This window comes from Hypanus sabinus, chromosome 11 (genome assembly GCF_030144855.1).
Source record: "Hypanus sabinus isolate sHypSab1 chromosome 11, sHypSab1.hap1, whole genome shotgun sequence".
In the NCBI taxonomy this organism is placed as follows: Eukaryota; Metazoa; Chordata; class Chondrichthyes; order Myliobatiformes; family Dasyatidae; genus Hypanus; species Hypanus sabinus.
Genome location: NC_082716.1, coordinates 64,441,255 through 64,459,371, shown reverse-complemented (window position 1 = coordinate 64,459,371; position 18,117 = coordinate 64,441,255). Strand labels below are relative to the sequence as shown.

At 41.5% G+C, this 18,117-nt stretch overlaps 1 protein-coding gene across 4 annotated transcripts in view; it reads left to right on the top strand.

Annotated features, from left to right (window-relative positions):
- The first annotated feature begins 1,521 nt into the window (after nucleotides 1–1,521).
- Nucleotides 1,522–18,117, top strand: part of LOC132402040 (E3 ubiquitin-protein ligase RING2) — a 54,747-nt gene continuing 38,151 nt past the window's right edge. The window contains exon 1 of one of the 4 annotated variants that reach the window (XM_059984523.1): nucleotides 1,522–3,418. Coding sequence is in view for 2 of the 4 variants with exons in the window: in XM_059984522.1 (XP_059840505.1) it covers nucleotides 3,280–3,418 (139 nt within the window). In the remaining 2 variants the exon portion in view is untranslated. Of the gene's footprint in view, nucleotides 3,419–3,947; nucleotides 4,363–18,117 lie in introns of those variants that run through there. The other 3 variants (XM_059984522.1, XM_059984524.1, XM_059984525.1) reach the window with 3 other exon arrangements.

Sequence of the window (18,117 nt, the reverse complement as noted above, 5' to 3'; positions counted from 1 at the left end):
TGAGTATTTTGGTTGTATTGATTACTAATTTTGACACTACTACTCCCCCTCCAACAAAGTGTCAATATTTATCAGTAATAATATGACCCTTAGAATAGGAAAAATTCATTTGTTTTGAATTTCAGAGTTGTACCTTAAATTGAACATTATTGCTTTACCCCACTGTGACAATTTAATTGCTAATACTGGCAATTATATTAAATCTGATTAAGGTTGCCACTATAATGTCAATAGTTGTGAGTTTTGGGCAGTATTGTACTGTTAATTTGAGCACAGTAGGAATTCATTTACCCAATCTCATTTAATTTAGAAATCAAAAGGTTAACTGGTATTTCACCAATGAAAGTTCAATTTGAAACTAAAGGCTCAAGGAGTAAATAAATTACAGAAAACAAACTGTATAGTTCTTTATAACAACAGCTTTGCTAGAGAGAGATTTAATTTTTTTTTCATTTTCTTTTGGACTGATATCTAATCTAGAGCACTAGTGAGTGAAAATTGTCATGGAAACGGAATTCAGTATGTTGGAATGGAGTTGCTTCATGCTTATCTTTGTTCATTGATTTTAAAGGCAGGAGACACAGTCAGTGAACAAAGATAATCATTTTTGGTTAGGAGATATGATGGTAACCTAGAAATTGTTACCTGTCTTTTGTAAGTTAATTACTTTTTCAGACTGGAAACATTATTGAGTACCAATTTAACAATGCACTGAATTAGGAGAAAATGCTTAGAAAAATCATTGATGTAATCAGTGGAGATTCTGCTGGTGAAGTGCATAAATTCACGTAATAAACAATATGTCAGATTCTGTCCACACGGTTATCATGTAATGCTTCCCATTTTAGCACAGACCACGTTCCTAAAAGTTCTACACCTCCTCCCTTACCACCATTCAGGAGCCCAAGCAGTCTGTCCAGGTGAGGCAGTCCTTCACGTGTCAATCTGCCACTGTCATTTTTTGCATTCAAGTGGCCTCTTCCGCATTGGTGGAATGACTTTGTTGAACACCTTTGCTCTGTCACTGTAACAGCCGGGATCTTCTGGTGGCCAGCCGTTTTAATTTCACTTCCTAGTTTTATAGCAGCATGCCTGTGAATGGCCACCTCCACTGACAAGTTGAGACCAGATGCTGAGTACAGGAATAGCACCTCATATTCCACCATGGCAGTCTCCAATTTGATAACATGAACATTGATTTCTATAACTTCCGACAAGCGCTCTCCTCTCTTCCCCCAATTTTTGTTTTCTTTTATTCTATTGGCCCCATCATCCCTTCTCTTTGCCCTCCCCTTCTCCCTCCATCTACCCATTACCCATACATTCCTTCCTTTGGTTCCCCTCCTTCCATGGACCACTGTCCTCTCCTATCAGATTCAATTTTCTTCACTTCCACTGATAACCTCCCCACATCTTATACGTTCACACTCCCCCCCCCCCTTCCCCACTTGCCTAGGTTCACCAATCACCCACTAGCCCTTGCTCCACCCCTTCCCCTCACTGTCTGGTGATTCCACTCTTTCTTTCAAGAAGGGTCTGGACATGATTGTTCATTTCACTGTCTGACCCACAGCCCGAAGATACCTGTCTCATTTGAAGCATTATTCTCACAAAGTTCAAAACCCAACTCCAACTTTAAATGTACAATTTTATAGAATAATATACCGTGAGTATTTTCATTTTTAGCTCAGACATTTCATATGTTGCTTCACTGTCTGTTATTGTTCTAACAAGCCATATCAACATCTGGCTGGCTCACCCTGACGTAAATGAAGTCCACTGATACACTTTAATTTAATTTTAACATAATATTGTAGAGAAAACGTGACTACCACCATCACTAGCCAAGACCATATGACACTTAACTGCAAGATGCTGCAGCTCTGTGGAATAAGACTGAGACGGAACCCTCACGTCTGTACACCATGATATGTTAACTATGAAGCTGATTCCGCAGTCTCTCCCTTTACCTGATGCTTAGTCCATACGATGGATGGTAAAGCCCTCCACTGCTCATATTAATTCCAGGTGTGAATTGTGAAAAATCAAATTGCAATTGTATGCAGAATATACTTTCAGAAAGGAGGCTGAGATATAATTTCTGTTTGAAAGGTTTTTTCCCCAACAAAATGAAGCGATGGGTATATATTAACTATTAGTTGAACTTTGGAAAATTCAATGTTTAATGTATGCGAAATTTTAAAGTTCGATATATATGAACGCTTTTCTACGCTGAGACTCAGACTTTCACCTTGGAATCAGGTGTTGGGCTAAAATATAGACAGACACCCAAAGCGGTCAGAACTCCTCTGTTGTTGAAGGTAGCCTTTTTGCACGAAGCTCCAATTCACATTCTCCGGAAGACAAAAAGGTCCAAGAAAAACACAGAAAATCCGAATTCAGATCCCAGCATTGCGGCAATGCAAGCTAAATAGATTTAATTACTAGGAGCAAAAGCGGGTAGTTTTTAAGATTTCTTGTCCTGAGCCATCAATAAAAACGATTATGTGTCATCTCGGACTGTGGAAATTTTTACAAAATTGGCGGTCAGGTTTCCTCCGAACACTCTGAATGGAACACAAACCTTACGACTGAACAACAGGATGGTGAATATTCCTGATAATACTCAAAGTCAAGATTAACACGTGTGGACTTCATTTTAAAACACCACTGGGCACACAGTTCCTGCCCCGACACCAACATCTGCAGAAACCTGACTCCCTGCGAAGTTTAACGTAAAGTGACGAGACCTAATGCTGCATCCTTGAAATACAAGTAGCACCCCCTTTACCTTCCATGCGGACATGCAACAAAGTTGATATTCTGTCATATCATATCGGATAATCTGGGATTATCAGCAATAATTAAAATTCATTCTGTTAGTTGTGTCTTATTGCAGTTTAGTAGTTAACTTAATTAGAACCCCGTTAATATAAAATGCAAGGTATCTGTGGATTCAAAAGAATGTTTCCATACAATATGACAATTCCCAGCTCTCACCTTTCAATTCAATTAGAGACGAGAAATTCTATGCAAATTCATACAGGTTGACTTTACAGTGAATAAGTTAATTCATGTAATTTGCCAGTACATTTTTGTAATCCCCCAAAAAGAACGAGCAATAAAACAGTGTATTAAAGTATATAGATGACAACAACTAATGCGGTAAAATAAGACCCGAAATAATTATGATAATGATGATGTAATCCGTAATTGTAAGTATTTGCACACAAAGGTAGTAATAGCGGAGAATGCAGAAAGAAAGGAGTTATATTCCAAATGCAGATTGCTTTCCCAATGTCCATTGCGGAGACTCGCCATATTGCGAGTGGTTTGGTGCTTCGGGGCTGTTTACATCGCGGGAGGGAGGAGAGAGTGCCGGCGGACCGAGCGGCTCGGTCTCCCCGTTGCAAGGACGGTGAGTGCGGGGCTCGGGGTGCTGCGGGCCGGGGAGGCGGCGGGCTGCGACCGCTGGACCCCGAATGCGCGGCGTCGTGGCGGCGGCTCAGCCGCTGATCCGGTCCCGCAGCCGGCGTGGCTCTCGCCCTCCCGCAACAATGCTGAGACTCGCGGAGGGCCGCACGCTGTTGGAGTGCGGTGGGGAATGAGACTTTGAGGTGCGGCCCCTCCACCTGCTTTGGGGGTGCAGTGTGTTGGCGAGTGGCACGGCGGGGGCGATTTTCTCTCTGATCCGGCCTGTTTATGATTGTTAGTGTTGGGGGGTGGCTGGCTGACTGGCCGGCACAACCCACTCACCGATGCCATTACGCCGAGGTGCCGCTGCTTGAACTTGTAATTATTGTGTACTGTATCAGTAAAAACACATTACTCACAAATAAGCCCCGGCCCCCTTCTCTCGGCCGCCGCGATTGGCTGATTTTCTCCGTGGGGACGACCCTGATTTGATGATGACTCCGTCACTCTTGGAGGGGCTGCGGCATTGTTGCTTTCTGAAGGGCAAATTTCTACGTTGTAACTGCTTCTGCTTCTGTCTTTTCATCCTCACTTCGTTACACTGATTTTCCAGTCCAGATCGCACTTACTTCTTGCACCAGAAATCTGAAGTCACGGCAGTATTACTTATGGACGTTCCTAACGCCTAAACGGGATATATATACACATAATGTGTTTTCTCCTGGACGGTGCACTTTTATCCATGCCTAATCGGGAGTACCAGCCAGCAGCATCCTTGAGATACTAGAAGGCTTACTGAACTTTTGAACACTTGGGCTGAAAGAATGTATAGTGACTTTTTTCAATATAGAATCTAGACTTCGTACAGTTCAATACAGCACTCATTAAAATTAAATCCTTTATTGATTTGTCGGATCACCCTGATAAGACACCGAGGAACATGTTGAAGTAAGTTTAAAAAATGTTGATAGCAGATGAAGCTTACGGTGAGATTAAACAAATGACAGGGAGGAAGACAGAGTTCCTTGCAATCATTCAACAAGTAGTTTATTCGATTGGTGAATTAAACCTGTTGTTTAGTTTTGAATTGTTGACTAAAGATATTGGATGGGGCAATTTAAAAATGGTGTCCTGTTTTCTTCTGAATGGGAGGAGAATCAAAGGAGAACTTTGTCCTCATTTCAAACATAAACGTATCACTTCAATATTTTGTCTTGTGGCGTCAGTGTTAATCCACGTTCTGCTGAGGTGTGAGGTGTATGGGGTCCCATGTTTATTTGTTGGATTGGGTGATCTCAGTCAAAGCTGCATCTGCCTTTCGAAGTGTTGAAATAGGAAAGAGAGAGAGATGCAATTGGCTGTGATTCTTGGTGCTAATCCCTCCACTGTAAAGCAAATGTTCATGGACTTCAACTGGGGATAGAAGTGAATTTTACCTGTTATCATTTTATCTGTTAGGGATATGACCTTAACTGTTTTATAGTTGACACATCAGTTGTGTTGAAATTATAGTTGACCATTGGCAGTAGGTGATCAAAATTAAAGATCAGTTTTATTGCGGATGACCATTTGTCCAGTTTGTGAACTGAAGGAAATACCCTGTCTATCTAGCAGATACCAGCGTATCAGATGAGCGATATAAAGTCAGTTTTTAGTTCTGATTAGTGCAGTATGTACTGAGCTTTTAACTGGTAAGGTGATAAAGTAGCAGGCAATTCCAGAGCTAAAGCATTCATTAATATTTACCCTTGTAGAACCTTTATACCTATACACTTGAAAAACAGTTGTTTCCAGAATGTGGCTGATGATCGTTTCTGCCCTTTGGATCACTTCCTGCTGTTAATTACCAGCAGCAATAATGTTCAGAAAGCAGATCCATTGAGAAACTTTGGAAGATTAACTTGCTTTTTAATTTCTGTAATATTGCAAAAAAGTGTTATTCCCTGAGTGTTTAGAAACAGACAAGCTTACTGAAACTCTGCCTAATATATTAGGCTGCAAGTGCTTACATTTAACTGGACAGGACCAGACTATGCTTGAGTGTTTCTTTTAGTCATTTGACGCAAGTATAAAGCCGTTGAAATTTTTATCATAAGATTCGACATGGCAGCTCTAGGTAGAGGTGACATTTATTGAAGTTTAATGGGTAGATTCGGAAAATGCTTGAAGGTCATTTGAAGATAAAACTTGAGTTCAAGGTAACAAAAGTGAACTTGGGGTTTGTACTGAGAAAGGGATACTGATCCAGAGTGATTGAGGCGTAGAAATGATTTCAAAGTGTTATGGTTGCAGGTGAAATGACACTGATCTGTAACAAAGGAGCAATTGGATCCTTTACATGAGAAAATCTGCAGATGCTGGAAATCCAAGCAACACACACTAAATGCTGGAAGAGCTCAGCAGGCTAGGCAGCATCTGTGGAAAAGAGCACAGTCGATGTTTCGGGCCAAGACTCTTCATCAGGTCTGGGGGGGAAAAAAGATGGAAGTCAGAGCAAGAAGGTGCTCTGGTTCTCCTCCACGTTCCCTTTCTTCCATGGTCTTCCCTCTTCTCTAGCCTTTTATCTCTTTCACCATCAGCTTCCCAGCTCTTTAGTTCACCCCTCCTTCTCCTCCAGATACCTTCTACCTTGTCCTTCTTCCTCCCCTCTCCCCAGCTTCTTACTCTGACCTCATCCTTTTTTCCCATTCCTGTTGAAGGGTCCCTGCCCGAAACATCCTCTCTTCCATCGATGCTGTCTGGCCGGCTGAGTTCCTCCAGTATTTTGTGTGTGTTGGATCCTTGTTCCTCTTGACTCTCTTTTTTGCTCTGTTTCAAATATTATCTTCATCTTGATGTAAAAGATGCAGAAGTCTTTTCGTCACCTGCTTACTACATGCAATCTTCTTGCTACTTTTCATTGTTACGCTTGACTGGAGGAAGTAATCTGGAAATCACTTATTATTAAAAGCAGCAATTTGCTGAAGTGGTGGGAGAAATATTTAGTGTCTTTTGGATACATGGGCCAATTGTCCTTCCCATCTATAATTATATGATCCTGTAATCATAGCAACAATGTGCAGTCTTGTTTTCTTTACAAGCAACTTGTTATTTTAATTTGTATGCATGTTAGGGGACAGGGTGGGACTGTTAGTCTCTGAGATTTAACTCTGCTTTCTGTTCTGGGACCTGTGTTCCAGTTCTGCCCTGGCAAATCAACAGGAAGCTCATTCTTCTTGTCTGTTGGTTTTTGTGAAATAAATATGAGCACCCTCAATCCAAACCATAAGATCTAGTTGCTTTCAGTCAGATGATGCTAAGCTGGCTGTTCCAGGGGTCTCAACCCAAGGTGATGATTGTCCACTTTTTTCAATAGTTGCTGAGTTCCTCCAGCTTTTTGTGTGCTAAAGCATATTTCCAGCATCCACAGTCTCTGAAAGCTTTTCCACTCGGTTACTGGCATGGATATTACCAGTGACCTACGTAGATAAGGAAGGCTTTCTTTCTGTAAGCTGTGGTGAAAATAGCTCAGAGAGGTCCTTTTGTTGTATTTGATAATTCAGTGTGCAGAAAGTGGTAATCGCTCCTTTGCACACTGCTACATGGGGCAGCTATACTCAAGCATGTACCCAATAAGTAGGAGTGAGACTGGGAGGTAATGTATATGGAATTTCAGTAATATTGACTCCTGTTTATAGTGCTGTGTTCCCTTAACCTGTCAGTCAGTTTAGATTACAATAATTCTGTCCTGTAATCAGAAAAAAAGGGCCTTTAGTAGATTAAGGCTGTAAGAGCATTGTACAGATATTGAATAAAGAACTTAAAAAAACTTGACAAAAATCTACTTCACTATGAATATGTATAATCCTGATTATTGCTTCAGTAATGCTACCAGTAATTTGGAATTTCCTCTCTGAATATTTCTATCTTATTTCTCAACATGTTGCTCAAAATACACATATTTGACTAAGTTTGGAGTCATCTGTTTTTGTATTTCCTTTCATGGCCAGGTGTAAAATTTTATTTGAAAGCAGCCCCACAAAATATTGATCTGATCAGATAGAAGAAGTAAAACCTTAACCAATCATGTTAAGGCCGAGCCAAACCTGACTTACCATAAGTACGGTAATCTCAAACTTGCACAGCAAGGAAACTGCTTTGCCAGAGTGTCAAGTACTTGCATTTCTAACACCATATCCTGAACATTATTAACAGCATGTTGTCAGTTTTACTATTATGTACCAAGGCTGACCTGTGTACCTTGAGCTGAATCTGAATGTATGATCAGACCGTAGACCCTGCACCCATCTTAGAATTTGGTTAAGATAAGTTTGAAAAGGCATTGTGTGATTTGAAGTCATTGAAGCATTTTCCTTTGTTAAAGATATTACTCAAATGCAGTTGCTATTTTTGGGCACGAGTCTCCACAAATTTTGCTTACTTGATTTGTTGTGTCGTGATCTTTACAGAGGTAAGTACGCAACATGATCATAGCTTGGTGTTTAACTGTGGCTATGAAAAGTGTTAAGTTATCGCATGAAGTAAAAGATAACAACATTGCAACTGTAACTGCTATATATTCGTTAGTCAGTTTAAATTGTAAAGTTAGAGCAATTTTGTGGAACATCTTGGAGCTGTGGAACTTTACACCACAGGGCTGACTTTGCAGTGTGGCAGCATTTCAATTTTTGAAATTAGTTTTGGTGCATTTAAATTCTGTGCACCTGCTGAGGGGATTGGGAGGGGCCTGGTCGGGTAACTGAATGGTTAAGCGGTATCACTGGCTTAAGTTAGGTGTTGACTGTCATTTAATCATACACATGAATACAGCCAAACAAAACCGTGTTCCTCCAGGGCTAAGGTGCAAAACGCATTACCAATAGTCACATACAGCACAAGGTACACACATAATTACAATAGAGGTATAGCATACAATCACAAAAAAAATCCAGCCCAAGTCCCTGAGTGTCATGGCCTGTAGCTTGATGGTGCATGGGATTTTGTCCTGAAGCTATGTATCTGTGAGTACAAGCATGCAGCAGTCCGCGTCACGTACTGGTAGATGACACAATCCGGCTCGCCTTTCACTGAGCAAACACTGGAGGGCTGCACCAGTGGGAGGGGCCAGCCCCCAACTACAGGGATGGCAGCTGCGACACACCGCCTCCAGCGTCTCCTCCCCTGAGCGGCTGCCACAGGCGATTCCGCGGCATGATGGCCTGGATTGCACGGCCACTGAAGCTACGCGGCTCCCCCGGCAATGGTCTCACCAGTGAACCAGACTTGCAGTATTCTACGTTACCAATATCCAACAGAGTCTTGCAATCTCAAGAGAAACATCAAGGCAATCATTCGCACTGCTTGTTGGACCGCGAACTGCCTCTGTGCACATCTGACGCAATGTAGCGGGCAGCTCCACCACTATTCAGCAACTTGCTAATGGGTTAGAGTTGCAGTAATTGATGTTCTTAGTATCCAACAAAGTCTTGCAATTGCTTAAAAAAAGATGCAAAGGACAAACAATCACACCTTTGTTTGGACCCAGGGAGGCTGCTGTAAACAAGCGTGCTGCCAGCTTACTGAAAACCACTTAGTGCTTTGGGCTACTTGGCTGAACTTGTATCTGGTGCCCCTATAACTACCAGAGGTGGGTCACAGACTTTAGAGGTGTCAGGACAGTATAACTTACTGTGGAGTTAGCATCATACCCAAAAGAACACACTTGTAGCCTGGCAGACTGAAGGTTTTAGTTGTTCAGCTAGTAAGCAATTTATTGAGGGCTGTACCTGAATCTGCATCAGCATATTTTTATTGATTTAAATACCAAACAGCAGTATACCATTGTGCCTTTCCAGAAAATAACAGATGCAAGCTATCCTCCAACTTAAGAGTTAGTTGGATGCCCATCAATGCACCAATATTGAACCGCCAGGATAAGTGCATCTCAGAGGAAAATTCTTTATAAGATTCTGTTCTTGCACTATGGCAGTATTGCTGGTTACCTTAAGTTTGTCCTAATTGTGATTTTCCAAACAGATAAACTAACTAGGAAGATCTTTTAACATGAAAGAAGTGACTGCAGGGTTTTTGTGGGTTTTCTTTTTATCTGCCAATATAGAAAGTGTCATTTCTAAATGGCATCATTTATTATTTAATTGATTATGCTGTTTGTGGCATGGCTGAATCCCAAAAATGCCTCTGTGCATGAAGGGAATTCACTGAGGAGTCAATGGGGAAGGTTTCATGCATTCATTATTCATTGTGAGATGCCAGAATAAAGATCGTGGGTGTCGAATTTTACCTCAAATGTCATTTAGATTTGCATAGTAAACTCTTGCCTCTGCCAGCTCCACTGATTCATTTCTGATTTGAAGAATTATTTAGGAGCTTGCCCTCCTAATTTGTGTACTGGAATGGGAAGTTGCATATTTGGATAATTTTGTGTTTTTAAGTTTGAAGGTTACATTTTAAACTTCTGCTTGTGGTGATGCGCCATTTCAAGTCAGAACCAGTGGGTTCAAGGCAAGATTAAGTGTCAGCGTGACGTTTGGGCTGATATTTCAGCGGTGTGATGAGGGAGTGCTGTATTTCTGGTTGTGCAGCCTGTGTGTGGGTTATTTTCCAAAAGCCCTGTGTGCCAGTTTAGGAGGAAATCCAATGTTCCAAGTAGAGCAGGTCTTGATACCATAGTCATAGTTGTACAGCATGTCCATGCTGACTCAAAGGTCTCTCCCACTTCCCAGCACTTGGTCCAGTGACTACTATGCCTTGGTGATTCAGACTTCATCCAGGTGCTTCTTAAATGTTGTGTCAGCGAGTACTTGTCTCCATCCCCTTCTCAGTACTTTCCAGTATAAATTCCTCCCAGTCAATCTCCCTCTGAAACATAATTGGCTGTTAGAGCATTTGCAACAGATGTGAAGTTACAATAGCAGTTAAAGTTAACACTTTCCTGCTTTATTTACATTATTCATTTGTTTGTAATTGGTGCACCTACAATTTAAATGCTTAAAACTTCACTTGCCCCATCACTGAACTGTGCACACAACCTGTGGGACTCATTTTCAAGGACTCTTCATCTCATGTTCTTGATACTTATTGTTTGTTTATTTATTTGTTTGTGTACTTTTCTTTTTGTATTTGCACAGTTTGTCTCTTGCATACTGGTTGTACACCCAGCTGATGTGGCCTTTCATTGATTCTACTGTGGTTATTGGGTTTATTGAGTATGCCCACAAGAAGATGAGTCTCGGGGTTGTATATGATGACATACAAGTACTTAGATAATAAATTTACTTTGACTTTTGAGAAGGCACACTTGCCTTGCTCCTTGTAGATAGCTGCTGTCAGAATTTGGAGTTTTAACCGTCGTCTTTCCTGAGACTGCATATATTCTGGTAGTTTGGCTGTGATAGTTTGGTAGTTTTTCAAATTAACCTCATTTGACATGCTCTCAGCAGCTAGTGCAAGTGGCAACTCTGTACTGACCTTTGTTAGCTAATGCTTGCTGCAAAATAGAACTTAAAACCCAAAAAAGGATCTAGTGTTTTTCCGGCTTATATGACGAATAAACTCTTCTTGGACTTCCAGCCGGGTGCAGGTAATTGATTTTAACTGATGTTTCGCTGACAAACTACTGAATCACCATCAGGGAACTCAAAATTATTTAAGATGGTATTAATTGCAAGATAGTTTCTTAAGCATAGGGAATTGGGGAAATGTAGGACTTATTCTTCAGGGGCTATCCTACTGCTTGGATACTATTTACTATTTCTTCCTTCTTCCATACCACGAGAGATCTGTCACAGGCTGGACAGAAAGAAAATATTCTGGAGATTATATATCAATGCAACGTGGTAATATTATATCTCCTTGCTGTGCTAAATTTTATATGGTAAGTAATGTGGAGCCAAAGAACTACAGGTATCCCCCACTTTACGCCACTTTGCTTTCACGAAAGACCTACATTAGTACCTGTTTTCGCTAACTGAAAGAAATCCGAAGAGGATTTTCACTGTTTGTTTTGCAGCGAGCCGTTATAGAGGCAGCAAGAGTGGCAAAAAGTGAAAGTAGCGTTCAGCGTTTGTTTTGCTCTCAGCATCAAGCTACCATGGCTTTGAACTGCGTGAGATTTTCACTACGATTGACAGCGCCACAATGATTGCAGAAAAGTATGACTTTAATTTTGAAAGGGCACGTAGGTTTAGGGCAGATCTGCAGGATGTTTTGAGTGCTTACAAAAAACTATGACAGAAAAATGCGTGAACCTTCAGTGTGCTCACTGTCTTCCCGATTATGGTAAGTGAAACTACACTATACATACATTATTTCTACTTTATATAGGCTTTGTATTTATCATATCATTCCTGCTTTTACTATATGTTAGTGTCATTTTAGGTTTTTGGTGTTATTTGGTATGATTTGGTAGGTTATTTTTTGGGGTTGGGAACGCTCAAAAATTTTTCCCACGTAAATTAATGGTAATTGCTTCTTCACTTTATGCCATTTCAGCTTATGAAGGGTTTCATAGGAACACTCCACCTTCGGATAGCGGGGGAAGCCTGTATTGCACAAGGGGAAACACGAGGAAATCTGCAGATGCTGGAAATTCAAGCAACACACACAAAATACTGGTGGAACACAGCAGGCCAGGCAGCATCTACAGGAAGCACTGTCGACGTTTCGGGCCGAGACCCTTCATTCGGACTAACTGAAAGGAAAGATATCTTTCCTGACGAAGAGTCTCGGCCCAAAACGTCAACAGTGCTTCTCCTTATAGATGCTGCCTGGCCTGCTGTGTTCCACCAGTATTTTGTGCGTGTTGCTTGCACAAGGGGCTATTGATAGTTTGACGTATAAATGTTTATTTTATTCTGTTTTATGCTCAGGTTTTGTCATTTTTCTTGATCAATTGTATAAAAATTTTGTATCACCATGTGTCTTTCCAGGGAGCCACCTGCCATGCGGTCTTGCTACGTCGGTCTTGATGCATTTTCATTTGTACTGCTACTGAGCCACCAGGAGCAGGTTTATGGGTTTCCGTTCCTTTCCCTTCCCTTTCCCAATTACTTTTCTTGCTGTGTACCGCTACTTTCTAACCCCTTCATAGAACACAGCACATTACAGGCCCTTTGGCCCACAATGTTGTGCCAACCATGTAACCTTCTCTAGAAATTGCCTGGCATTTCCCAAGCGCATAGCACTCAATTTTTCTAAGCTCCATGTACCTATCTAAGAGGCTCTTAAAAGACCCTATTGTGTCTGCTTCCACCACCACCATCAGCTGACAGTGCATTCCACCATTCCCTGTGTGGAAAAACTTGCCCCTGACATCACCTATTTCCAGGCACCTTAAAACTGCCCCTCATGTTAGCCATTTTAGCCTGGGAAAAAGCCTCTGGTTATCTATATGAGCAATGCCCCTCATCATCTTAAACACTTCTATTAAGTCACCTCATCCTCCGTCGCTCCAAGGAGAAAAGTCCAAGTTTACACAACCTATTCTCATAAGGTTTGCCCTCCAATCCAGGCAACATCCTTGTAAATATCCTCTGCACTCTCTCTATAGTATCCACATTCTTCCTGTAGTGAAGTGTTCAGAACTGAGCACAGTACTCCCAAGTGGGGTCTGACCAGGATCCTATGTAGCTGCAACATTACCTCTCGGCTTTGGACCTCAGTCCCATGGTTGATGAAGGCCAACACACCATATGCCTTAACAGCACTGTTGACCTGTGCAGCAGCTTTGAGTGTCTTATGGACGTGGACCTTAAGATCTCTCGGATCCTCCACATTGCCAAGATCCTAGGCTTGGCTGACCTTGATGTGGTTGGCTGTTCTTCTCTATAGAAAGTTATCGTCCTTTGAGCTTATTTAGTGGTGGATGGTGTCACACATTGTGATGCGAGGTAACAGAGATTTAGTTGTGTACAAATGTCAGGTGTGTGCTCAGCAACGATCACAGTATGGAAATGCATCAGTGATGTTGATTAGAACCACCCTATCAGCAAGAGAAAAATAAGATTTAAGCAAAGAAGAATGGAGAGGAGCACTGAAAATGAAACTGATAGAATGATAATATCAGAGAATAACATAAGGATAATCAAATACAATTTAGAGAATTTCAATAGTTGTATTTGATGGGGAAGGTGTAAAGCAATGGCTAAATAGTCACAATCAAAGCAATGACAAAAGCAAAAATTAGAAGTAAGGAGCTGCTGCACGTAAACAAGGGGTAGGGAATTAATAGTTCTTCATCTTGGGAAAAAGTCTTTTCCTCTTGAGCAATTTCTTTGAAACAGAATAAGTACAATTATTTTAAAGCATCTCCGTCAGGACAGATTAATCTCAAGGAATTCAAATGAGGCAACTTCCTGTCTGATTGATTTATGCAACATCATTACTGGAAAACAAAGTATGAGCTCCTCATGGGAAGTCTAAATTATTTTATAGTGTTCCACTAACAATGTCAAGGCAGTGCACAGATCATCCTGGAGTATTTGGTACCAAGCAGTTCACACTCTCTAGAGCAAGAGTTCCCAAACTTTTTTATGCCATCGACCAAAGCAATTGAACAAGGGGTCCGTGGACTCCAGTTTGGGAGCCTGTGCTGTCAAGTGAGAATTTGGCTGCTGGCTGCCAATGCTGTGCATTTTCATTTTGATGTCCTATGTAACCCTTTAACAACATTGTACGTGTGTTTCTGGTTGCTTAATATTGGAGATGTGCAGCCACCTCAGAATCAGAATCTGGCTTATTAACACTCACCTATGTCGTTAAATTTGTTGGTGTGTGTGTGCAAAAAGAGAGTGAAAATAGTGAGGTGTTCATGGGTTCATTGTCCACTCAGAAATCTGATGGCAGAGGGGAAGAAGTTGTTGCCAAAACGTTGAGCGTGTCTTCAGGCTCCCGTACCTCCTCTCTAATGGCAGTAAGAAGAGGGCATGTCCTGAGTGGTGGGCGATCCTTAATGATGGATTAATGGGGAGGCTAGTGCCCTTGATGGAGCTGGCTGAATTTGCAACCCTCTGCAGCTTTTTCCAATCCTGTGCATTGACCCCTGCACACCAGCCATCTGTTTAGAATGCTCTCCGTGGTACATCTGTAAAAATTTGCTAGAGTCTTTGGTAACATGCCAAATCTCCTCAAATTCCTAATGAAGTAGAGCCGCTGTCGTACTTTCTTTGTAGTTGGCACCAGTATGTTGAGTCCAGGATAGGTCTTCAGAGATGGTAACAGCCAGATCTTGGAACTGCTCACCCATTCTTCTGTTTATCCCTCAGTGAGGACTTGTGTGTGTTTGCACAACTTCCCCTTCCTGAAGTCCACAATCAATTCCTTGGTCATACTGACGTTGAGTGCCAGTTTGTTGTTACGAAATCACTCAACCAGCCTGCCAGTTTGAGGTCAAGATAACCATAAGCCATAGTTAGCTCGACAACTGAATTGCACCATTATGAAATTCGGATAAGGTGGAAATTTGACTATAAAATTATGCAAATCGTTTGTTAGATCATTCCCAAGTTTACACATTTGAATCAACATTGAAAGCTCTGTTCAACAGCTGAATTTTTTTTTACTTTTAGAGGAGAGTCGCCTTTCTTCTTAGTTTTTCCTAATTTTTGAAAACGATCTCTTTCAAAAGTTTTAGAAGCAGCTAGTTAAAGTCTTTGCTGAAGCAAAAATTGAGACTTCTTCAGCCTAGCTTAGAGATGTTGAGCTGTATTTTATTAAATGTTGACAACTCTGAAAAGAATGGCTGATGTTTACTTAAAGTTAAGTCAGGGTCCAACTTGATATATGAAGTCAAACACTGAGTCCAAGGTAGAGTTCCATTTTGTTAGGGAATTGTCTCTTAAACCCCATATATGGCTTAAAAAAGACCTTGAGAAATACGGTATACTTGTTCCACCATTCCATGTGATCATGGCTAATCCTTACTTCCTTGCCACTTTCCTGTGCTAATCTTTAGTCTCTCAAGATCTGTTTTGTATGCATTGACAATCCATTTGAATTCTAAGGCTACTCAAAATTCTGGGTGAAGACCACCTTATCCCTGTCCTCAGTAACTGACCCCCTGAAATTTGCTAGAGTCTTTGGTGACATCAAGTCTCAAATCCCTAATGAAGAGGAGATGCTGTCGTGCTTTCTTTGTAATTGCATCAAATGTGTTGAGTCCAGGATAGATCTTCAGAGATGCTGACACTCAGGATCTTGAAGCTGCTCACCCATTCTACTGTTGATCCGTCAGTGAGGATTTGTGTGTGTGTTTGCACAACTTCCCCTTCCTGAAGTCCACAATCAATTCCTTGGTCATGCTGACGTTGAGTGCCAGTTTGTTGTTGTGACACCACTCAACCCGCCTACCAGTTTGAGGTCTAGATAACAATAAGCCTGAGTTAGTCCGGCAACTGAATTTCAGGATGATCCATTGGAAACATCCTGAAAAGGACAGTGATGAACTATGTGAATAAGAAAAGGATAAGCTTTGTAAAAAGGGCCGGTATGCTGCTGACTACATTTCTGAATGTGCTGTGGATGGTTGATCTTGGACTAGTACTAGCTACCATGTCAGCTTGATTGTTTTAGACTACATTTGTAGTTCTAGCTGTGTGCATTATAGAATAATTCTGAATTTAATTGTTAACCACTAAACTTTAAAGCTGAACCATCTAAAGTGAATTTTAAGTACATGTTGTGCATATTTTAATTCCTAGCTCCTCTTGCACCGTGCGTTTTTTCTGAGCTGGGTGTAACACCCCACATAAAAGGGTGCAGGGACGAACCCAGTAATTACCAACCAGTGATTTTGTTGTCCATGGTAAGGAAAGTAGGAGAAACCTTAACCAGAGTCAGAATTAGCAAATATTTGGATGAGTGTAGATTGATTAGGAAATGCCAGCATGGATATTTTAAGGAAAAATTGTGGTGAATAAACAGGATAAAACTTTGAAATAACTGAGAGAGTCTAAGAGGAAAGTGTGGGTGCTGTGATGTACTTATGAAAATATTTTGATGGGTTGTTTCAAATCGGTTTCTCTGAAAAACATGAAATAAGAGGGCACAGCAGCATGGATAGAAAATTGGCTATTTCACAGAAGTTTCCTTTTTGCTGAAACAAAGGAAATGTATAGCAGAGTCCCCAAGTAGGTACTACCTGGATTATTGAAACCTATCAAATATTCAAAAGCCTAGATAGAGTGGATGTGGAGAGGATTGTTCCAATACTGGGAGAGTAAGACCAGAGGGCACAGCCTCAGAATAGAAGGACATCCCTTTAGAACAGAGATTAGGAAGAATCTGTTTAACCAGAGGGTGGTGAACCTGTGGAGGAGGTTGTGGAAGCAAAGTCACTGGGTATATTTAGCGTTCTTGATCAGTAAAGGCCTGAAACTTTACAGGGAGAGGCAGGAGAGGGATAATAAATGAGCCACGATCAAGTGACAGAGCAGACTCGTTTGGCTGAGTGGCCTAATTCTACTCCTATGTCTTAGTCAAATGCGGTTTTTTTCTTGCACATGGCAGAGTTTCTAAATTTGCTGAGAACTGAGGTGCTATGAACTCCTTGTATTGGATTTCCAAAAGATGTGGACAGTCTGGTGGAACGTGGCAGATGAAATCTAATACTGAGGAATGCAAAGTTTTCCATTTTGGTGGGAAGGATGAAAGGCAGTTTCATCCTTCTGTGCAGCTCAATTCTTAATGGTTTTAAGGGGGTATATGTGCACCAGTAAAGGTGACAGGGCATGTTGAGAAGGTGATCAAAATGGCATTGAGGGTCCTGGACTTCTGAAAGAGAGGCACAGAATGCAAGTACAAACTTTACAAAAAAAAAATCATTTGGAGTACTGCATTTTATCCAAATCTGAATGCTGCACACAAAGGCCTTAAAAAGGATGAAGACAACATTTGATAAAATGATTCCTGTTTTGAAGTACTTTGGTTCTGTAGATGGATTGGAGAAGAATAAGTTACTTTTCTCCGATCTACTCTGCTTCAAAGCTGTCTTTAAACTATGAAGGTTTTGCACAGAGAGGATCAGATTCAATTCAATTTGAGTTTAATTGTCATTTAACCATATATGAATACTCATGAGTAGAGCCAAACGAGACAGCGTTACCACGGAGTCAGTGTGCAAAGACACATTACCAACAGTCACATACAGTAAGTACACGCAAGGTCACAATCACATAATAAGCATCCCGACACCCGCCCCCTCCCCCTCCCAAAACACCGTGGCTCGATGCCCAGCCCTCTCACATACAAGCCAGCAAAACCATATAGACTATCAGTAAAATACAACAATGCAAACTGTGTGGGTATATAGCTCAGCCCACCAGTATCGTGTTGGTCGGCCTTGACACCCAATAGGCGACACCACGGCTTTGAGGCCCAGTCCTCGCATATTCAAGCCCATGTAGAATATTAGTAAAAACACAGCCACACAAATGTAGATGTATATAGTCCAAACCTCTGAGTCCATTTGAAATCTCAGTCACCACAACATCTGCCCCCAGTAGAGCGTGCTGGCTCAGATGCCTCTTCCCCCGGGGGCTGCAAAGCAAGTGACCCCACAGCTTGTGACTCCGAGTCCACTGAGCGCAGCCAAAAATAGAAACCGCAACTGGCCACAATGGGGCTCGTCTTCAGCCGAGTGAAACCCTGGGTGCCCAACTCCCTTCTGGACACTGCACCACACGCCACATCACCTCCGGTGAACACAAT